This window comes from Sinohyriopsis cumingii, chromosome 2, assembly GCF_028554795.1.
Source record: "Sinohyriopsis cumingii isolate HCF-2022 chromosome 2, ASM2855479v2, whole genome shotgun sequence".
Lineage (NCBI taxonomy): Eukaryota > Metazoa > Mollusca > Bivalvia > Unionida > Unionidae > Sinohyriopsis > Sinohyriopsis cumingii.
Window position 1 is genome coordinate 38,822,135 of NC_142962.1, and position 19,285 is coordinate 38,841,419.

Sequence of the window (19,285 nt, forward strand, 5' to 3'; positions counted from 1 at the left end):
GTTCAAATAAAATTAGAAAGTCTTTATTTCAGGAAATCATTCTAAATCACGCCGTAAAATAGACGTAAAATACATGTGTAAATTATTATACATTTTAAAAATTGTCTGTACTAGCACTTACTTCTTGTAAGTCACTTTTTAATTTCGCACAATACCTACAATCTTCGTCTGATAGACTGCACAACCTTGACAATCATATTTATCGTTATTATCGTCGTTAGATGGACTTACTTAAAACAGAAGCGATGAGTCTTTGATGACCACCTTGGCAAAATTTAAAATGTAAATGAACGCAAATCAACAGTGACCAAAGTAAGTTGAGGACCAAAAGCAAATCTCAAGGTTGTACCAACCTAACTTTCAAATAAACTCACCCCTCTTCCTCTTAATTGCTTGTTCCAGTTACTTATAATTATATACCTAATTCAGTCAATTATCATTACCCATTAAAGAGGGGCCATGGTGGCTCGGCGGGTAGCGTGCGGGATTCATCACCGAAAATATGCAGGTTCTAATAAAACCATCCGGCAATCCTTGCTAGCTACTGTGGCGTGTCCTTAATTAAGGTACTTTAATCCAGTTGCCTCCGCACTAAATAACCTACTTGTGTTGCTATGTCGTAAGGGCTATATAGGTGTCTTTGCATCTAGTATAATGTCCTTATAAATAGTGAGTACATCTGAAAATATATATTTAAATGGGTTTTGTGAGTAGAAACTGGCTGAATAAGAGTTTATGTCCGTTGTGTTTTAATAGTTCATAATGTTTACATTTGCATTCCCATATACACATGTGTTCACTCTTTTTCTTTCCAGTGCCATATGGCAGATAAAACTAAGCTTACCAGTATTATATAACCCTCAGTAAATAATAATAATAATAATAATAATAATAATAATAATAATAATAATAATATTATTATTATTATTATTATTATTATTATTATTATTATTATTATTATAAGCAGTAGTAATAGTAGTAGTAGTAGTGGTAGTAGTAGTAGTACCACTACTACTACTAGTAGTAGTAGTAAGGGCTTTTAAAAGCCTTACAACGAAATGATTGATGGATACAAGCTAGTTAAGTTAAAATGAAGTAACACGGAAGAATCAAATAACTTTAATTGTGTCAGTGGCTTTGTATCTAGATCTAAAATAGTTGTAAGTAATGTGTTGTGTTACATGGGCGCCCGCACATAGGGGCAAGGGGTGTGTGTGGATTTCACCACTAAACATGTTCTGGCATACATCCGTAAAACTTAATAGCTGACCACTATATGTTGCCCCCTCACCCCACCGAAAATACTTCTGCGGGCGCCTATGTTGTGTTATGAACCTCGACTGGAATGCATACCGTACCAGTGTCCGCTGACAGTAGATTACATTCCTGTCTGGTGTTTCGACTTCTAAACTGCAAGGCAGCATTTCTATGATGTCAGCTTGGTCAAGCAGTTTTTATGAAGCCGTTTATATAACAAATTTTAATATTACATTCTGAGGACCATGCTCTTTTAACCTTTTTGCTTTATTTTAAATATTTTTTACAGACCCTATGCATTTTTGCCCTTTATCTGTTGGCATGTAATGAAAAAATGATTGCTTTCATTCGGAAGAGTTTATCTTCCTAAGATTTTTAGGAATGGTTAATCTTTATATTTTACAACATTTTTTAAGATATCTGCCTTTTATCTTGAATGACTACGTTTCTTTGGAAGGGTTTATGTTCATATTTCTTTTATTTTCCGTTTATTTTTTTTCAGATAATTATTATTTTCAATAAGACACTATATAACCAGGGTTATGTTGTCGTGCCTTAAAACCCTATATATATACAAAAGTAAGAGTACTGTCGCCTACAAAATAAATTAAGGGAGGCTACTCCTACACTACTAACACATACAGATTTGTTGTTCTTATTGTTTGCCCAAAAGTACATCAAGATAAAATAAAAATTCTTCTGTGTATTAATTTAATAATAATAATAATAATAATAATAATAATAATAATAATAAAAATTAAAAAGAAAATAAAATGCAGGTAAAATAAGTGCCCACGGACTCTAAGATGTCTGAAATGAACACATACACAAAATACCTGTAACAGTTGTTCCATGTGATGATGCTCTAAAGACTGGTGCGAAACTAAATGTTGCATTTAAATACGAGAAAAGGATGGCTAAGCACGACTGTAAAAAACAAAACACATTTTATTAAGTCACATAATCTATATCCATCACGTGATCGACACAGCAAAAAAGCTCATTTATTACACATGCGCAATCAATCCCTTTTCCCAAATTTTCCAGGTATGTAAAATTACCATATTCAGAGTTCCGGATGGACGGATTATATAATAAATTCATTTTCAGTCGAAAACCAGACAATATAGAAATGTTAAAATCATCCTGCAAAATATTTACAAGCAAAGAACAAGCTGAAGCTGTACGATGAGTTTAAAACAGAAGAAAAAGGACACATTTAACAAATTGAATGAAACCGTTTTCTCTCACTCCCTTTTTTCTTCCAAATCATAGCACCTCTCTGTTGTCTCATATAGTGCTGACTGATGAAATTCAGCTCGAGGGTAAAACTGTTTACATGGACGAAACATGATAGGGACCCAACCAAACTGACCCGACCGACCCCAACAAGAAGTTTATTCGCTTCCAATAACGCGGAGGAGAGGATCTGGTCAACTATGGGATTAGCTGATTTCCGGCAATGTAATGAAAGACAGAAAAAGACTACGCCAATCTCTTGGAATTAATTATTTTATGTATAATAAAAAAACACTTTAACCTTACTGATTGTGACAATTAATTCGGCAGACTGATCAGTTTTCTCGAAAGCTATTTTTTAAAATACAAATATATGTAGTAACGTTTTCTGACTCATTCCTCTGCTCTGTCATTCATATCGGTCCTTCATAACTTCAAACTAGGTTCGATTTTACAGGTTAAATTATATTTAAATTCATTTATGAATTGAACGCTCTGATACATAAGATCGACGTGGTTCCATCTCTCTATAACATTTCACTTAGTAGACTGGGATGTACAACTTGTAGCCTTCATACTGTTACAAGTCTATAGTATTCATGTTTTCATTGTTGGATTTCCTTTAATCTTTTTCTTTCCGCGCCTCTTTGCAAAGTTATTGTACTGGAAACGCTCCCCTGATAATAGGTGAACCCATTTATAAAGAAACTCTAAGCCCAGTGAAAGATTTCTTTCTTTGTGTAAGTAAAATTCTGTTTAAAGAACTAATAATTGCACGAATTGTTAAGCACACTAGTCCTAAGGTGATAATTTGTTTTACCCGCAGTTCGCCAAATTCGAATTCATTTAACAGAAGTTTCATCTTTATACGAATCAACTGCAAAAAATGGAATTATATGCGTATGTATCTTTTCTCCGATACGTATGACAAAGGAAGTGAAAAAAATCAGTTTCAGTTCGATACTATGCCATATATGTTCTGTACCTTAATGAAACTTACATCTTTCTGTACACCTTAAAAAATGAATTAAAATTCTAAAGGACTTGTGGAATATGTGACACATGATACTGCATTTGAGGCACATGACTCTGTAACTGGGCGACGAAGTCTCGTGCTGTAGTGAGGGCTTGACTAGGGTGAAGGTGAACAATCATGATAGTTGGAGTTCTCCATGGGGGTAGGTAGACGCCCAGTCGTATCATTCTTTTGTTCACTGCTACTGGCATCGCTGTGGTTGCTTTCCACGTCTGTCCACATCTTCCAAACTAAAAAATAAATTTAAAGAATCTAAATCGTGAAGATTGATAGAAGTCCATATTTCTACAATTCTTTCTACTTCGTAAGATCATTACAAGTCCACGGAGACCTTCGCCAATCGCACTTGATAAGGTCTTGCGGACACAAATTTTGCATTTCCTTCGACAGTACCAGACAGGAAGTAAGTCAGCAGCTTTAAATGACATCCGAGTATTGTTAGTGGGAAATGTAAACAAAGTAAATGCATATATCTGCTAAACTTAACGATACAATTGTATGAGTTTCTACCAGCTAGTAAGATTTTCTCAAGACCTCCAGAAAGTTGAAGAGGAGCTATGGATATATTTACTTTTCTGCAATAACTAACTGAGAAATATGCAGTGCGAGGTATTTTTACAGAAACGTAAGGACAAAACTATCAGTAGGCTATTTAGTTTTTCTTCAATAAACATAGCGGTTTTTGCTGCTGATGAAGTTTTTGTTTGCTAGCATATATTTAACACTTAAGCAGACTGCATCAAATTTGATGGCATCAAGCCAGCAAATAAAGGTCTCTGCACTTTTTAAATGGCTGTTATCTTAGAGGGGTTGGGTGGGGCTGAGTGGTATAACGCCCAGGCCTTTACATATGTGAGAAGAAAGCTTGCCAGTAGTTTCCCGTGGGGCGATGGTTCTTCTGAGATCTTCTCTGGTTATTCCTCCATCAAATATACTGGCATCCATGTATAGCCTATAATGGGCTGAAAAATGGCATTAAATCCACACAAAAAGTCTCCGATTCTGAACTGCTGGTTCATACTGCGATAAACAGTGAGCCTAGTTTTGTTGCACCAGCGCCCATATTATCAGCATATGATAAGCACTTTAATTCAGATAATTACGTTGCTCTTTTCTAATTATTATGGGCGAATGGTCTTTACCGCTTTTTTTCCCACCGTGGCCAAAAAAAGAAGGTCAAAGATAGTTCCCAGCATCTTTAAAACTGCACATACCTTTTGCCAATGTATTTGCGTTCGTTTGTTTTTCCATCATTCTGTTTAACTATTTTCATAACATTAGGAAATTCCGAATAGACGGATGTTATTAAAACAATCTATATTCAGCGAGAATAAATCGCTGGAAACTCATTTTATTTCTCGAAAGATTACAAATTTTATAAAAGGCAAGCTGACTGGAAAATGTATCTTGCCCTTTGGGAGCTTGCCCTATAATATTACAACACAATATCACACCATACGCATAAAAAACGGTGTGAACTAAATTTTAAATTCATTTTTTAATTTATTTATACCTTCTTTATTAACTTTTCCAAATCAAATTCTTATGGAGATTTAAGTATCCATACAACAAGACGAGATAAAAAGAAACCAAGACTGAAATAAGGAACCAAGACTGAAATATTCCAGTATCAGTGAATTCATTATGCATTTATCTGAGAAGTGTTGTGTCGACTCACATCTTTTGCATTATATAATAAGAAAAACATTAGCTCGTTGGACCTATTTTAATGACTGCTAAAATCGGTAAGTTGATAGCGCTTTTACCGAAATCCATATGGAGAGGAGTACCTTTTATTTCTAAACACACGTGTCAAAGAAATCTCAAGTTATATTGTCAACAAGTTTCACCTAATTACATTGAAAGCGCGGGCATGCATCAAAACATTCTTTGAAGAGCCGATTGTTTTGATTCGGCAAGCTGGACTCATTTAGGAGGTATCCGTGGCTAGTATTGGACTCGAAGGTCAGCTAAACACGTATACGTAAAAATGTTACAGTTAAAATATAAATATTGATTCCTTATTTATCGAAACTTAATTCTAATAGTAAATATTGACGGAAAGGCGCGATTTAACCTTGACATCGATCACAAGCAAAAAATATAGGCCGTTAAGTACTAGAAGAATGCGGTATATATAAACTCTAAATAAAGGTATTGATACATATACAGCAGCAGGGAAGGCGTACAGACCAGGTGGCTCAGATAAATTTAACCCTCCCACCAAACATTTATCCGTAGAAGCCTCAGAAAGCAGAAATAACGCCTCCTGCGCAAATTAATCCGCAAAATTTCAACCCAAAGTGCATTTTCAGGCATAAAAAAAGACAGCTTTTTTGGGGGGGTATTGTAAAATTTGTTTGTGCCATAATTGAATTTGGGTTGCAATTTTATGAGTAAATTTGATCAAGACCGACTCGATATCTACTACGTGGATCATGAAGATTAATCGTGACAAAACCGTGTGGTGTTGCCTGAGCGTGACTAAAGAAATTTTTAAACTTATTTATATCCATGTCACCGTTGCACCAAGTTTGATGAATATTCCTCAGTGTGTGAGTATCAACGCCATTGAAAACTGATAAAATATTACAATTATCTCTAATCACCTTCGGAATTTGCGTATATCGCTGCGTCACGTAAATCACATCGGTGTTCTTATGTCGGCCACGCGAGAATATCCTAGCTGGGTTAGTTTGCTTATCCAGCATCACATCATCGAAAACAACAAGATTATTAGCATCACCGTCTAAACTTTCCACTGATGGAGCTTCATTGATATCCGTGATAAATTCTATTGTGCCATCCTCAGTATTATCACTAAATTCCTTTAGTACTTTATAACATCGCTGATCATCAACGGACGGCGCAACTAAATATAATTTATCCCATTTTAGCCATCGCATTATCAAATTTAGTAATAGTTGTGTTTTTCCAGATCCCGACGGGCCAATGATTATCATTCTTATCGAATTTGGTAATGCCTCGGTGTGCTTTACTTGCTCGCGTTTCTTTGTGGCTGAAAAATCAATTACATTCATGTTATTAGAATATTATGGATTCATATTGTGTTAAGTGTCGCACTCGAACTGCTACGATAAATCCAATCGAAGTCGTTACACGCAACAACAGGAATGCAATTAAGGGAGAATGTGAAGTTTGCAAGACAATTAAGTTTAGATTTGTAAAAAAAAAAGTAGAACCGGAGGAGACATCGCCGCCTCCTTAACAAATCTGCCTGGAGCTCCCTGGGCGAAATATCCCGGAGAGAAACATTTACCAGGATATAATTACTGCGGACCTGGTACAAGGCTAGATATAAGACTTAACGATAATAATCAACCAAATCCTGGCGAGGATCCAGTAAACGCTATCGATAACGCATGCTACTATCACGATCTCGCATATCGCAGCGGAGATTTACAACAAAGACATCTCGCTGATATTAAATTAATTCACGCAATAGATGCTATTCCTGATAAAAATTTCAAAGAGAAATTGGCAACTTGGTTAATAAAAGGCGCGATGAAAGGTAAATTAGTACTAGGTGCTGGTAATTTATAATGGAGCAAATATATTATTCTCCGCGAGGATTTTGGCGAGGAAAATCAGCAATAGCCAAACTTGCTAAGGCAGCAAAAGTAAAGCAATCTGTCGCTGAATCGTGGCTATCGAGGCAAGCAGTTTGGCAAATTTATCTTCCTCCGCCTAAGAAAATATCATATGCGAGTTTCTCTGTCAGTGTCCCTAATGAAGTCCATCAGGCTGATCTTATGTTTCTTCCTTACGATACCGTTGACGGAGTTATATACAAATATGTTCTGACGGTTGTTGATATTGCTAGCAGATACAAGGAAGCGGAACCGTTATCGAATAAAACAGCAACAGATATTGCTAAGGCGTTTAGCGAAATTTATTCACGATCTCCATTAACATGGCCGAAGCTTCTCCAGGTTGATCCAGGTCGAGAATTTCTTGGCGCAGTTACTTCATTGATGAAAAAGAATAATGTTAAAATCCGTCGCGGTATTGTAGGTGTTCATCACAATCAAGCTATCGTTGAGAGATTCAATAAAACTCTTGCAGAACGATTATTCGGATATCAGTACGCGAGAGAATTTATCCAAGATAAACGATCTCGCGATTGGGTAACAAGATTACCTCACGTGATTAACGCACTAAATAACGAAGTAACACGAACAATATCAATGAAACCCGCAATTGCAATTACAAAGACAAAAATACCACTAAAGCGAGATTCTACTATTCCACCTGTGCTAGGTAGCGTCACGGTCAGATATTTATATAAGGAGGGAGAAGCCGAAGGTGGCAGAAAAAGAGCAACTGATCCAAACTGGAGTGTTACGACACATAAAATATCAGCTGTAACAAGATCATCAGGAAGGCCAGCGATTTATTTTCTAGATTCACTAGCGCCACAACGCGGATTTACCAAAGAGGAATTACAAGTAATTCCAAAGGATACTCAATTACCACCATCGTCGTTAATGTGAAATTTAATTCTACCTAACTGAGATAATTTTCTTACTCGAGAAACTGCTAGATAAACTAAATTTGACCAGGAAATTCTATCATCGACGATCCAAACTTGACCATCTACTGTTAATCCCTGTGACGAGTGAATCGTTGCTGCGTATCCGAGTTTCCATGGCGATCTTTCGGTATTTATCGCATCATTGACAAGATTAATATCAACGAAAATAATATCATTTAAAACCATTATTTTTTCTTCTCCACATGGCAAAGTAACATTAATATTTTGTTTCCTAGTATCAGCTGGCCTGTAGCACAACGGAACCTGCAATGTTGGAAATTTCTCACAATGAAGTTTGAATAGTATTTCCTGAATAGTATCGCGAATAATTTTTCTGCTAGCAACAATCAAATGATCTGGACGCCACAAAGTTAGAAAATTATCCATCGGAGTCTCATCAATTATTTTTCTCATCACATCACATTGAAACTTATTAGGTTGCAACCGAATCATTTTTTTAAACTCGGTCAGTAAAATATCATTAGATCTATAATCAGCATCAATCTCTTCATAATAATCCACAAAATTTCTAAGCCATCTATGAGGAGATTCGCCATCAATAGGATCAGGTTGGCCGTGATCGCCGCACATTATTACTGCGGTGTTTTTCTCTTCCAACCAACTTAGGAATGATTTTAGTATAACTAAATTTACTGTGCAAATTTCATCAAATATTATAATCTTATTAACGTATTTGTTTCCCATTCGAGCCGGATCCCACAATCCACCACTATATTTGAAATAACTGTGATAAGTACAAGAATTAACACCACGCTGCTTTATTTCTCTTGCTAGTCTGTGAGTTGGAGTTAACACGATCATATCAGAATTTGAAAATAAGTTTATTGCTCGTGTAGTTTTACCACTACCGCCAGGACCATTCATGTAAACAAATTTATTTCGTGAAATCGGATCGAATGCGGATGCTGCTGTTGATATTTCATCATATTGGTTTTTATGAAACTTATTGCAATCTTCCACATCAGCGTCTTCACAATAATCCAGAATATCCTCATTCTTTATTCTCCAGGTTCCCCATGAACCATCGGCGATTAAATTCTCCAATCTACATTGGAATTTTTTATCGATATAAAACGAATCCGTTGCAACCCTTACCGCGATATCAGCAAATTTATTTATCATCGACAGTAAATTAATACTGACATAAGCTAGCATTGACGATCTCAAATGCGTATATTGTGCTGACTCTCCATCAAGATAACTAATCACGGTACCTAACTTCGTTCCATCAATAATAATATTTTCTCTGTTGCAGAATATTCCGCGCGATACTGTATCAGCAATAATAAAATCCACCTCGGCATCATTGATAAATAACCTAGCATGGCGATGTTTATGATCAACTGATCCTCCTTGAGTAAATTTACCAATTATTTTTCTTCCAATATCTTTCGCGTTTTCACAGTCCGTGGGCAACCACACCTCGGTCTGCTTTCTATACGATATAATCGCTTCACTTACCGTCAATGATATTAACATCGACGAATCCAACATATATCTCAACAGCACTATGGGAATCCATCTTCGCTGAGATAAATGCCGACCAAACCAAATATAACAAATTTTATGCAAATTTTCAGCAAGTTCGAATGAAGTAACATGAGCGAATCCGGTCATGACAAAATCAGGTAACGGTCCGTTAATTGCAACTCTAGTCATCTCGTTGGTGGGATGACCGAATTTAGCAAAGTAATCTGCACAATCGCCATACCCAAGGAAACTTCCAGGGTAGCATGCGCTCATATCAACGGAAATCATATCTTCGAAATAGTATTTGGTATTCCATAATCCTCCATGGCCGTATTCGATACAACTAAGTTGAATATCATTGAGAAATTCATTTCTTGTAGGTTTCCACGAATTTCTTTCTCTCGCAGCATGAGCGGCAACAGACGGAACAGTAAAGCAATTTGTCAGTAATCGATCTGGATTTGATGAATACTTCACCGCGATATTTCTCATTGATTCATGTAATATTTCATCTCGGTAAATATCTCCGCGTGGTAAGATAAATTGATCGTATCTTTCTTCGCTAGAAAATAACCAAATCGATATTGGATCGGACTTGGCTAATAGTTTGATATATCTAAACATTGCATCGGAACTATCTTTGGATTCCACGGGATAAAACTTAACAACACGATCTCGCGGGAATATCATTACCGACTGACTCCACGCATGTGAATTATGATCAACAATTTCGATTGGTGTTCCTCGAGAATTATACGGCGATGAATATAATATTTCACCCGATAGTGTTTTAACCGTAATAGGAAATTTAAGTTTCTTACTTAACGCAGCAACATCATCGATTGATGCGCCATCAGTAACTGTCTTTGCCCATGAATTAATTTTATCCAATCTCAATTGAGTCAGACCAGATCCGCGACGAGCATTTTTCATGTGCTCGATAACTCGCTCAGCTACACAATTTATTATCGGAGATTCCCTCATCGCAGGTAGATTTTTCACATCAGGATTATTATTCAGCCGATAAATTCCATAGACAACAGCACTAGAAGGATACGCCCTAGCATAATAAGGACCATCAATCCCTAATAACAATCCTGGTTTCGAATTTTTATCAAGAACAACATTTTTCTTACCGCCGCGTACCGGATCTCGTTTATCACGAATAATCCAAATGTCATCGGGCATTTGTGCAATAAATTTTATTCCGAAAATAAATCTCTCTTCTTTGTGTGAGTTTTTTATATGTTCGATTATCTTTTTCGCTCGCTCGAAATTCATCGTAGCATCAACAAAGTTAGTTTTCCATGTTGACCAAACATGAATCGCGCCATCATCGAAAAATTCCTTCTTCGCATTATCAACTTCAGGAATGATATATTCTGCCTCATCAAGATCAAATATATCCATTATTATATTTTAGACAAATGTTTAAATTATAATGAAGCAATGCGCGTGGATAACAGTTGGATCAACAAAATCATGTAACAAATCCTGCAGAGGCGAATACTGTGGTGCTCATATATACGAAATTCGACGAGGTAACAAAGGACCACAGCGATGTTTAGTTTGCCAAGTTGGTATTCGAGGAAAGACAAGATTATGTTTCTCCTGTGGAGGGAAAAAATATCGTGAGTTACGGAGATATTATGAAAAAAGATCTTCGTCAGTAATAAAATGCGAAGAAGATTATATTAATCGATTCAAAGCAAATTACGATTTAAACAAAGAGAATATTGTATATGAATCACAAATCAACGATCCCTGCAATGAAAATCTCACACGAGTATAGATCTCATCCTACCATTAAGAATTACGAAGCATCTGCCGATGGTAATATCAGAAATATCAAAACAAAGTATCATCTCGGTAATGTTTGTAATTCGGGGTATTTGGCGTGTAACTTCAACGAGAATAAAAAAATAAATTATCTTTCTCACAGATTTATATTCGAGTGTTTTCATGGAATCATCAAGGATAATTTGGTTATCGACCACATTGACGGAAATAAACTTAACAACAAACTTTCTAATCTTCGCGCGGTAACTCCGAGTGAAAATGCAAGATTTGGTAATACCAGTGGCGGACGGCGACCAGCTAAGGCGGTTAAATCGATAAATCGAGAAACAGGTGAGGAGATCGCTTTCGAATCGATGAAATCAGCTGCGAAATATTATAATATTAGTTCAGCATCGGTGCGGCGAGCGGCAGAAAAAATAATCCACGCTACATTTTCATATAATCTCGGCAATTGGATCGAATTTTCTTATATCCCAATAATATTTGATTCGGAAATCGATGAAGAATAATTGAATATCTCCGCAAAACAAAAAAAAAGATTAATTTTTTGAAAATTCTCCTGGGTTTTATTTATTTTTTTCGCCCATTTTTCCCCCAGAAATATTTCTGGGATACAGATTTGGAAAATCTCACTTGCGATTTAAAAATCAGAGATTCTCACGATTTCACCAAAAGATTGATACTTACAGTTTCTCCTCGTATATCAAGTAAATTTCCTTTCTGATCCGTTAGTTTGAAATTTATTCTTGTCAATAATCGATTATGACATCGCAGGTAAAACGGATTCATCGGTTCCTTGATTATCAAATAACCAGGAGATGCGCTAGGTGAAAATGAATATAAAATAAAACCCTGATGGGCTTGATTTGACTCTGACGCATCAACATTGTAACTACCCTCGACAACATCCGCGTGAAGATAAATCGCGATAACTTCCGTTATATTAACGATACCCGGCGATATGTGCCGTCCACCTTTGTCAGGATCGTTATTGTGTTTAAGAATCAATTCTGAATGTACTTTTTTGGTCCATGCGGAATGTAATTTCGGAAATAAATCATCGATGGTATCAGTGACGGATTTTCTCATCGCATCAAAATCAGAATTAGGAAATTTAAATTTTGGCAGTGTTTCCTCGGTTAATTCAAATACTCTCATGAATTTTTGTTTCTCACCCGAGTTCTTGATCAACTCGAATTTGCTAATAGGAAGAACATAGTCGGCAATTGATATATCGTCGACTATCGCCCGAATAAACATATCATGATAATATTCAATATCATTCGCAAGTTGATTTAAAATTTTCACGTGCTTTATAATTTCGCTACATGAACCAGATTTATTTAGGATGCATTCATGAAATGATCCTCGCAATAAATTTAATTGTAATTCGTGTTCTTGAATAAACTCGTCTAGTGTTCTTCTTACCAAGATACCGTCTATGGGGGCTATTATCCTGTTAATGTGGGTAGCGTCGAAGATTTTCACATCTGGGGGGATTTTAGGAAGAGGCAGCCATGAGAGAATTCTTTCGTTAATAAAAGTGAAAGCGAATATTACTAGGTTAATTTTGTGGTTATTCATGAGATTGATGGCGCTGTGGATCAGAGGTTTGTGTTTGATATCTCCATACCATCCTTCGTCGGTTGTAAAATCTTCCTTTTTTGGTTCCGGTAGTTCTGGAAGGGTTTCATCATACCAACCTGGAATAATAACATCCGATTTCTTTGGTTTTATCAGAGGTGCGACCTCGGGCCAACCTAATATATTCCTGATCGATGATTGATAAATATCTACCACGTACGGTGATTTCACTTCTATCATTGACGATAGTGTTGGATCATGTGAAGATATTTTTATTCCCGGAGTAGCATCGCCGGTTAAATTTGATATTCTAGTGGTAAACTCATTATTCAGCTGATCAATTTCATAACTGCCCGTTGGTATACCAACGACGATCCAATCAGGTGTTCCATCGGGTTTATTTTTATTTGCAAAAACAAGTGAATTATTTGGCATCAAATTACCAAATGATTTTGATCTAACATTAGGCCAGCTGTTGTAGACACGCAACTGTGTTAATGCAATCTCGTTAACGCTAATTGGTGTTGAGAAATTAATACTAAATTCGGGTTTCGTTGAACTTAGCGATATTAACGTTGTTGTTGGCGGTGTCGTGTTTGTCACGATCTGGGCTAACTCGGACATTATTAATATTCATTTGTTCAATCTCCGAGTAAATACTAATCATTGAAGAAAATTCTAGATCGGATATAATACCGTCGTTGAGACTTTCAGAAAGTAACAATGATAACTTCGAGTACGCATCATTGATTTTAGCAAGTTTACTTTTGTACAGGGATAATTTCTCGTTCGTGCAAGAGGATATCTTTTTCGCGATGATATTAAGAACACCCGCGATTGCTGTTGTTGACGAGATTATTATTGTTGCTACGATTGGCGCTATCATTGTTACCGCGGATAGAATTATTCCTGCACCAGCGACCACAGCAGATACCGCGTACACTGCAACATCAATGATAACTAATTTGCGCTGGTATTTATTTATTTTTATCTGATAATCGTCAAGTTGTTTTCGCAACGAATCCTGCCATGATCGCGCCTGATTATAACGGTAATCCGATGCGGTCATTTATTAATCTACGATAACAATTGCGGAATTACTGCCTATATTCGGATAAAAATTCGAAAATTGCAAAATACTTCACCGGTCCCATGGTGGTTCTATCTGGCGGTTCTAGCGTGAATGTTGGATTGCCATATTCACTTAACGAAATAATAAAAAATCCAGGGCAGAATTCATAAATTTTATTATTCTGATCCGGTTGTACCTTAAATTTTATATCGGAGATAATATGTGCTCGATATACGCCAGCAATTGGCGCGGTAAAGCTAAATGTGTCATTCTGGGGTGTCCAGGTAAGATTATTTATGGTTAACACAAATGTTAGATTGCATCGTATAATTCTGTCTATCAAATGATCTGGCACATAAAATTTCGCCAATCTTGGGATATTCAATGACGATATTTTTGTGTTGATATTGTTAATTTTTGTGGTTATTTCGATAATTTCCTTACCTAATTGCTTTACGTCAGTGGCGTGACCAGTTTTATCGACGGATTGGTCAATCTTTGCTATTGTAGCAAGAAGTTTCGTGTTTAAATCTCGAATTTTTTCATCGTACGTTGATGTATCTAACTTTTGACGCGCTAATTCACGTACCACGTTAATTTCATCGTTGATGGATTTTATTTGTACTTGCATCACGTTAATCCCCTTGGTAAATTCAGGAACAACAACATTACCGAGTTTAATAATTTCCTCGTTGATTTTTTTGTTGAGATCGTCGATCGATGGTTTCTGACCCATCGAGATATTTACTTCGTTAATTTTGGCAAGAATATTAGTAATTTCCTCGTTGATTTTTTTTATTTTCTCGCTAAGATCGTCATGTGATGCTTGATCGGCTTTTTTATTTGATGCGGAGGAAGAATCGCTGGATGTTTTTATATCCTCGTCAAATTTTTTGCTAAATTTATCTAAAGCATCGTCAAGTTTTTTAAGGTCGTTATTTAGCCTGTTAAGTCTTTTTGTCATTCTATCTTGAAGTTCGTCGTGTAATGCTTTATCGGCCTTCAGGGGTAACTTTGCTATAATATCGGCGATATCAACAACAGATTTTAATACCATCTCCGATTGGCGAGTAAACTGACTAATGTGATCGCGGTATTCGTCTCGCTTGATTATGTCAGTTATTTTAACGTTACTAGTTTGTAATCGCCCTTCTGTATTTTGAAATACAGCAACTTCACCAGGATCAACTTCTGATAGCGATAAAAGATTATTAATATCACTCTTGGTTGCAAACTTTGATGTATCGATGTCGACTGCGTCTTTTTTTTCTTTTCTGAAGAGAGACCTACCGTAAATGTCAACCATGATATTTATCTACGGTATATTCAAATAAAATTTTGCGATAAGGACGAGATGATTTTGAAATTGCATCAAGGACGTTAATTGACTCTGGACCGCATATTGGTGGATCTGCTAATGTTTGTGTTGGAAGTGTTGAATACCAAACCGGAAGTTTTAGTTTTGACACATATTTGATAAATTCATTTGGCGGTGCTAATCCGTATGAGTCGAAGTAAATGATTTCGCGAGGATTAATCGCATACGCAACCCAGTGAGTGCCAGGACCAGAATTTTTATCGAGATTTATTATTCCTGTCTCGGTACGATTTGGTTTATCTGGTAGTTGATCTCGCATAAATACGCCTCTGAAAAATTTTATTTTCTTTTTTTTTGCTTCACTGATTAAATCTAAATTTGAGGTTGGTAGGCTCGACTTAGACCGGATCCGTACGGGGGTCGTCTTAGGTAAAGGCCGGATCCTTGTTGCGGCTGCATCAATTTTGCGAGAAGAGAGAAGGGGGAGATAAATCCTCCCTTTTTTTTGCGATATCTTCCTCCGACGATCTTCTTTCCTAATACGGTACCCATCCCACTAAGTGCACCTAATCCTATTGTTTTTGCAATCATGGGGGCCGCCGCAGCTATTAATCCTGGAATAGCGGCGAATAAAGGAAAAATACCACCTACTTTGATCATATCTCTGATTGCCCCTATCGAGAGATTCAGACGAATACCAGTATTTGCTGATCTGGCTCTGGTGAAATGTCCGTGTTGATTTTTAGTTAACGATAGTTTGTTAGGTCCACCGTGAAGTTGATTACTTTTTAAGGTTAAACTTAAACCTCGTCGCGCTGTTGTTGCTGCATGAAGTTTTTTCACCTGACCGGGAGTCAGAGTTACGCTGACGTGATCGTATGGCATATTAATAATCACTTAATCTAAATTTAGAATTTTGTTACATGTTCTCTACGGGTGCATCGATGACTCTCATTCTACCACTGATACCCTCCAGGATCATTGTTCTATCGCTGAGAATAACCGCGATTGCTCTTGCCGGTCCTCCTGTGTTAATTCTGGCTTTGAAATGAATATCAACGACAGACTGCTTTACCAAATCGAGATGTTCCAGGGAAAAGTAATAGATGGGATAGAGAGTATTAAAATCTAACTGTGATATTTGCAATCCGGTATCAATATTTTGATCACGACCCATAAAACTTAGTAATCGATGATATGCACGTGCCGTCGAATTGTTCTCAAAATCGATGGCTATTTCCTCGGATGGTTCCTGTTGGCCATTTATTCTCAACGATACGTTTGTTGCCTCTAATCGATCGAATATCATGTTACTATGTAATTGATCGTCTCTGATCATGCTTTGCAGAGCAACAAAGATATGTCTAGGTGCGGAAGAGCCCTGCTGTGACGCAATTCGCCAAGTAAAAATTCCGTCCAAATTAACATTTTCGTTGGAGTCAGTCATTGTTGTCAACCAAGACATGATGGATTTTCCTCCTTGATTCATAAACGACAGTAATTTTTCTTCTATGATCATTGATGGAACTATTGCTGGCATCCACAAGGTAATTTTTTCAAGGACAACTTTACCAGGATCACCAGGATCTCTCCAAATGGCTCTGTCATCATTGGCATCTCGAACGAAAGATATCGTATGCTTCGCTCCGTAAATAACTTTTCTGAAATGTCTGCAAAATCCAAAAATATGAGATAATGGAATTGCACAGGAGAATTTTCGTTCAGCTCCCTTCAACATATTTTTTCTTATGGCAAATCCAAGATTGTAATTGCCATTGGGGGCAATCATCGCTGAACGAACATCAGCGGGTTGGCCAGCGGGGTCTACCGGTCTACCAATATCAAATGGTAAATGTTCAGGGTAGTTGGAATTATCCTTGGCAAACATCATACTAGGACCGGCTGACCTGGTAAAATCATCCGAGTATCTCGCTAGGCCTATAATCGTCGTTGCTATATCAACGTTGTTCGTAATTGATTCAATCTCTCTTCCATCAATCATGTAAGTGGCATTCTTGAATAATGCCATGATACCATTATTGACAAAACCAACACCAAAATCCGCATCGTAGTTGGTACCATCAGCTGCCTTTACAATTTTTCCAACAAATTCGATATACGCCTCAGATGGAAGAAAATATCTTGTTGTATCGTGGACTTGAATTTCCTTCCGATTTCTTGAATCTGGCTCAACTACATCGTACGAGAAATACTGAAAATCTCGCACTGATGTGTCCCTACCTACTGGCTCGTCCATATCAAATACTTCATTTGACACTTGTGCGAACATTTATTACTAATAATATCGTTTAAAACGAAGACCACTACCTGAAACAAAACTTGTATTTGCTAAATTTGTATTAGCAACATTCTGCGCTAGATTTGTATTAGCAACTTCCTGCGCTAGATTTGTTATAGCAGCTTCTTGTGCCAGATCATTTATTTTTTTATTTGCCGCATCATTTATGGCCTTACTGACTTCAGGTGGCATTTCGCTGGTAATGGGTAATTTGACAGGCTGCTTTTTACGTACTAAACTTAATATTTTATTTTTGATAGCGTTGAAGCCTTTACTGGCCAAATTACCGATACCAGAAACAGCAGTCTCACCTATCTTTCCTATCGCTTTCAATCCTAGTTGTTTTACCATTGGTCCAATTTTAGGTATTACTCGCGTGACAAGACTTCCAATGATATCGCCGAATCCATTACCGTGAATATATTTGTATACTGGCAATCTAGAGTTTACTATGCGGACCTGATTAGGTCTGCGCTGATGTTTATGAATAATCATATTATTTCAATTGTATTGATTTAATCAATGAGTTCATCGACAAACTCCTTGTAAATGTGAGAATCGATGATACCACCACGGAATAATCGCTGACAAATATCTGATGCTTCGTTGATTATCTCACGGGAGTTATTTCCGGCTCGCTTTCCTCCGATTAATACTTCGAGGCGAGATACATCATTGACAACACTATCGGGACAAACTGAATATCCACTTCCTGTTTTTTTTGTTTCTGGAGATTCCAATGGCGTTACGTAAAATACTTCATCTGACGGCGTTGAAGATGTCCCTGACGACGATAATCCTGACAATGTTGAAGATGTCCCTGACAATGACCTTGGTGGCAAATCCCTTGTAGGACTATCTTGTTTAGGATATTTTTCCCTTATAGTAAGAAGATTACTAATATAAGCCTTTTTAGGAGTACCACTACTTTCAGGTGGCGAACTTTTAGGTGGCGAACTTTCCTTACCTGTAGGTAATGAAAGAGGAGTGGGACGAGGAGGAAGAGGTTGTAATAAAGTAGAAACATCTGTAGGTAATGGATCGAGTTTGGGGTATATTAATTCAGAAATAAGTTCCTCTGTTGGATTATAATATTTTTTAGGACTATCTTTTTTAGGTGTTGCTGAAATTGATGCTCTTGTTTTTCCTTGTGATAACTTTACTCTCTGTTTATGAACATCTTTTGTAAATTTCTCAAAATCTTCATCGGAATATCTTACTGGTTTTCCTAAACTACCAAAATACATCATCGCATACCAATCAATTGTGTTAACTTTATCAGCATCAAATTCTTTTCGCAAAAATAATCTTTTATTTTCCGTAGAATCATCCGCAGCCATTTGAACTACTGAATCATAGTTGCGAGTTAAATGCAACATGTTTGTATTCAAATAATTATCCGCTGTTATATTAGGATTAATTCTAAACGCACTAATAGCCGGTGATGATACATGTTCGGGAACAATTATCGGTTCATCACTCTGATCTTTTTTCTTTCTTGATTTTCTTTCTTTTTTCTGTGGTGGAATATCTTCCTTTGGTCTAGCTCCTAATTCCTCTGGTTGAAATATTGGCTCCTGTGGTTGAATATCTTCCTGTGGTGCTGCTTTTCTTCCTCGTTTTTTAGGTGTTGG

General features: G+C 36.7%; 1 protein-coding gene across 1 annotated transcript in view; it reads right to left on the reverse strand.

Moving 5' to 3' along the window:
* Positions 1 to 7: 7 nt before the first annotated feature.
* Positions 8 to 19,285, reverse strand: part of LOC149804683 (uncharacterized) — a 99,392-nt gene continuing 80,114 nt past the window's right edge. The window contains exon 5 of the mRNA XM_089942983.1: positions 8 to 3,762. Coding sequence (XP_089799109.1) covers positions 3,532 to 3,762 — 231 coding nt within the window. The 3' untranslated portion in view covers positions 8 to 3,531. The remainder of the gene's footprint in view (positions 3,763 to 19,285) is intronic.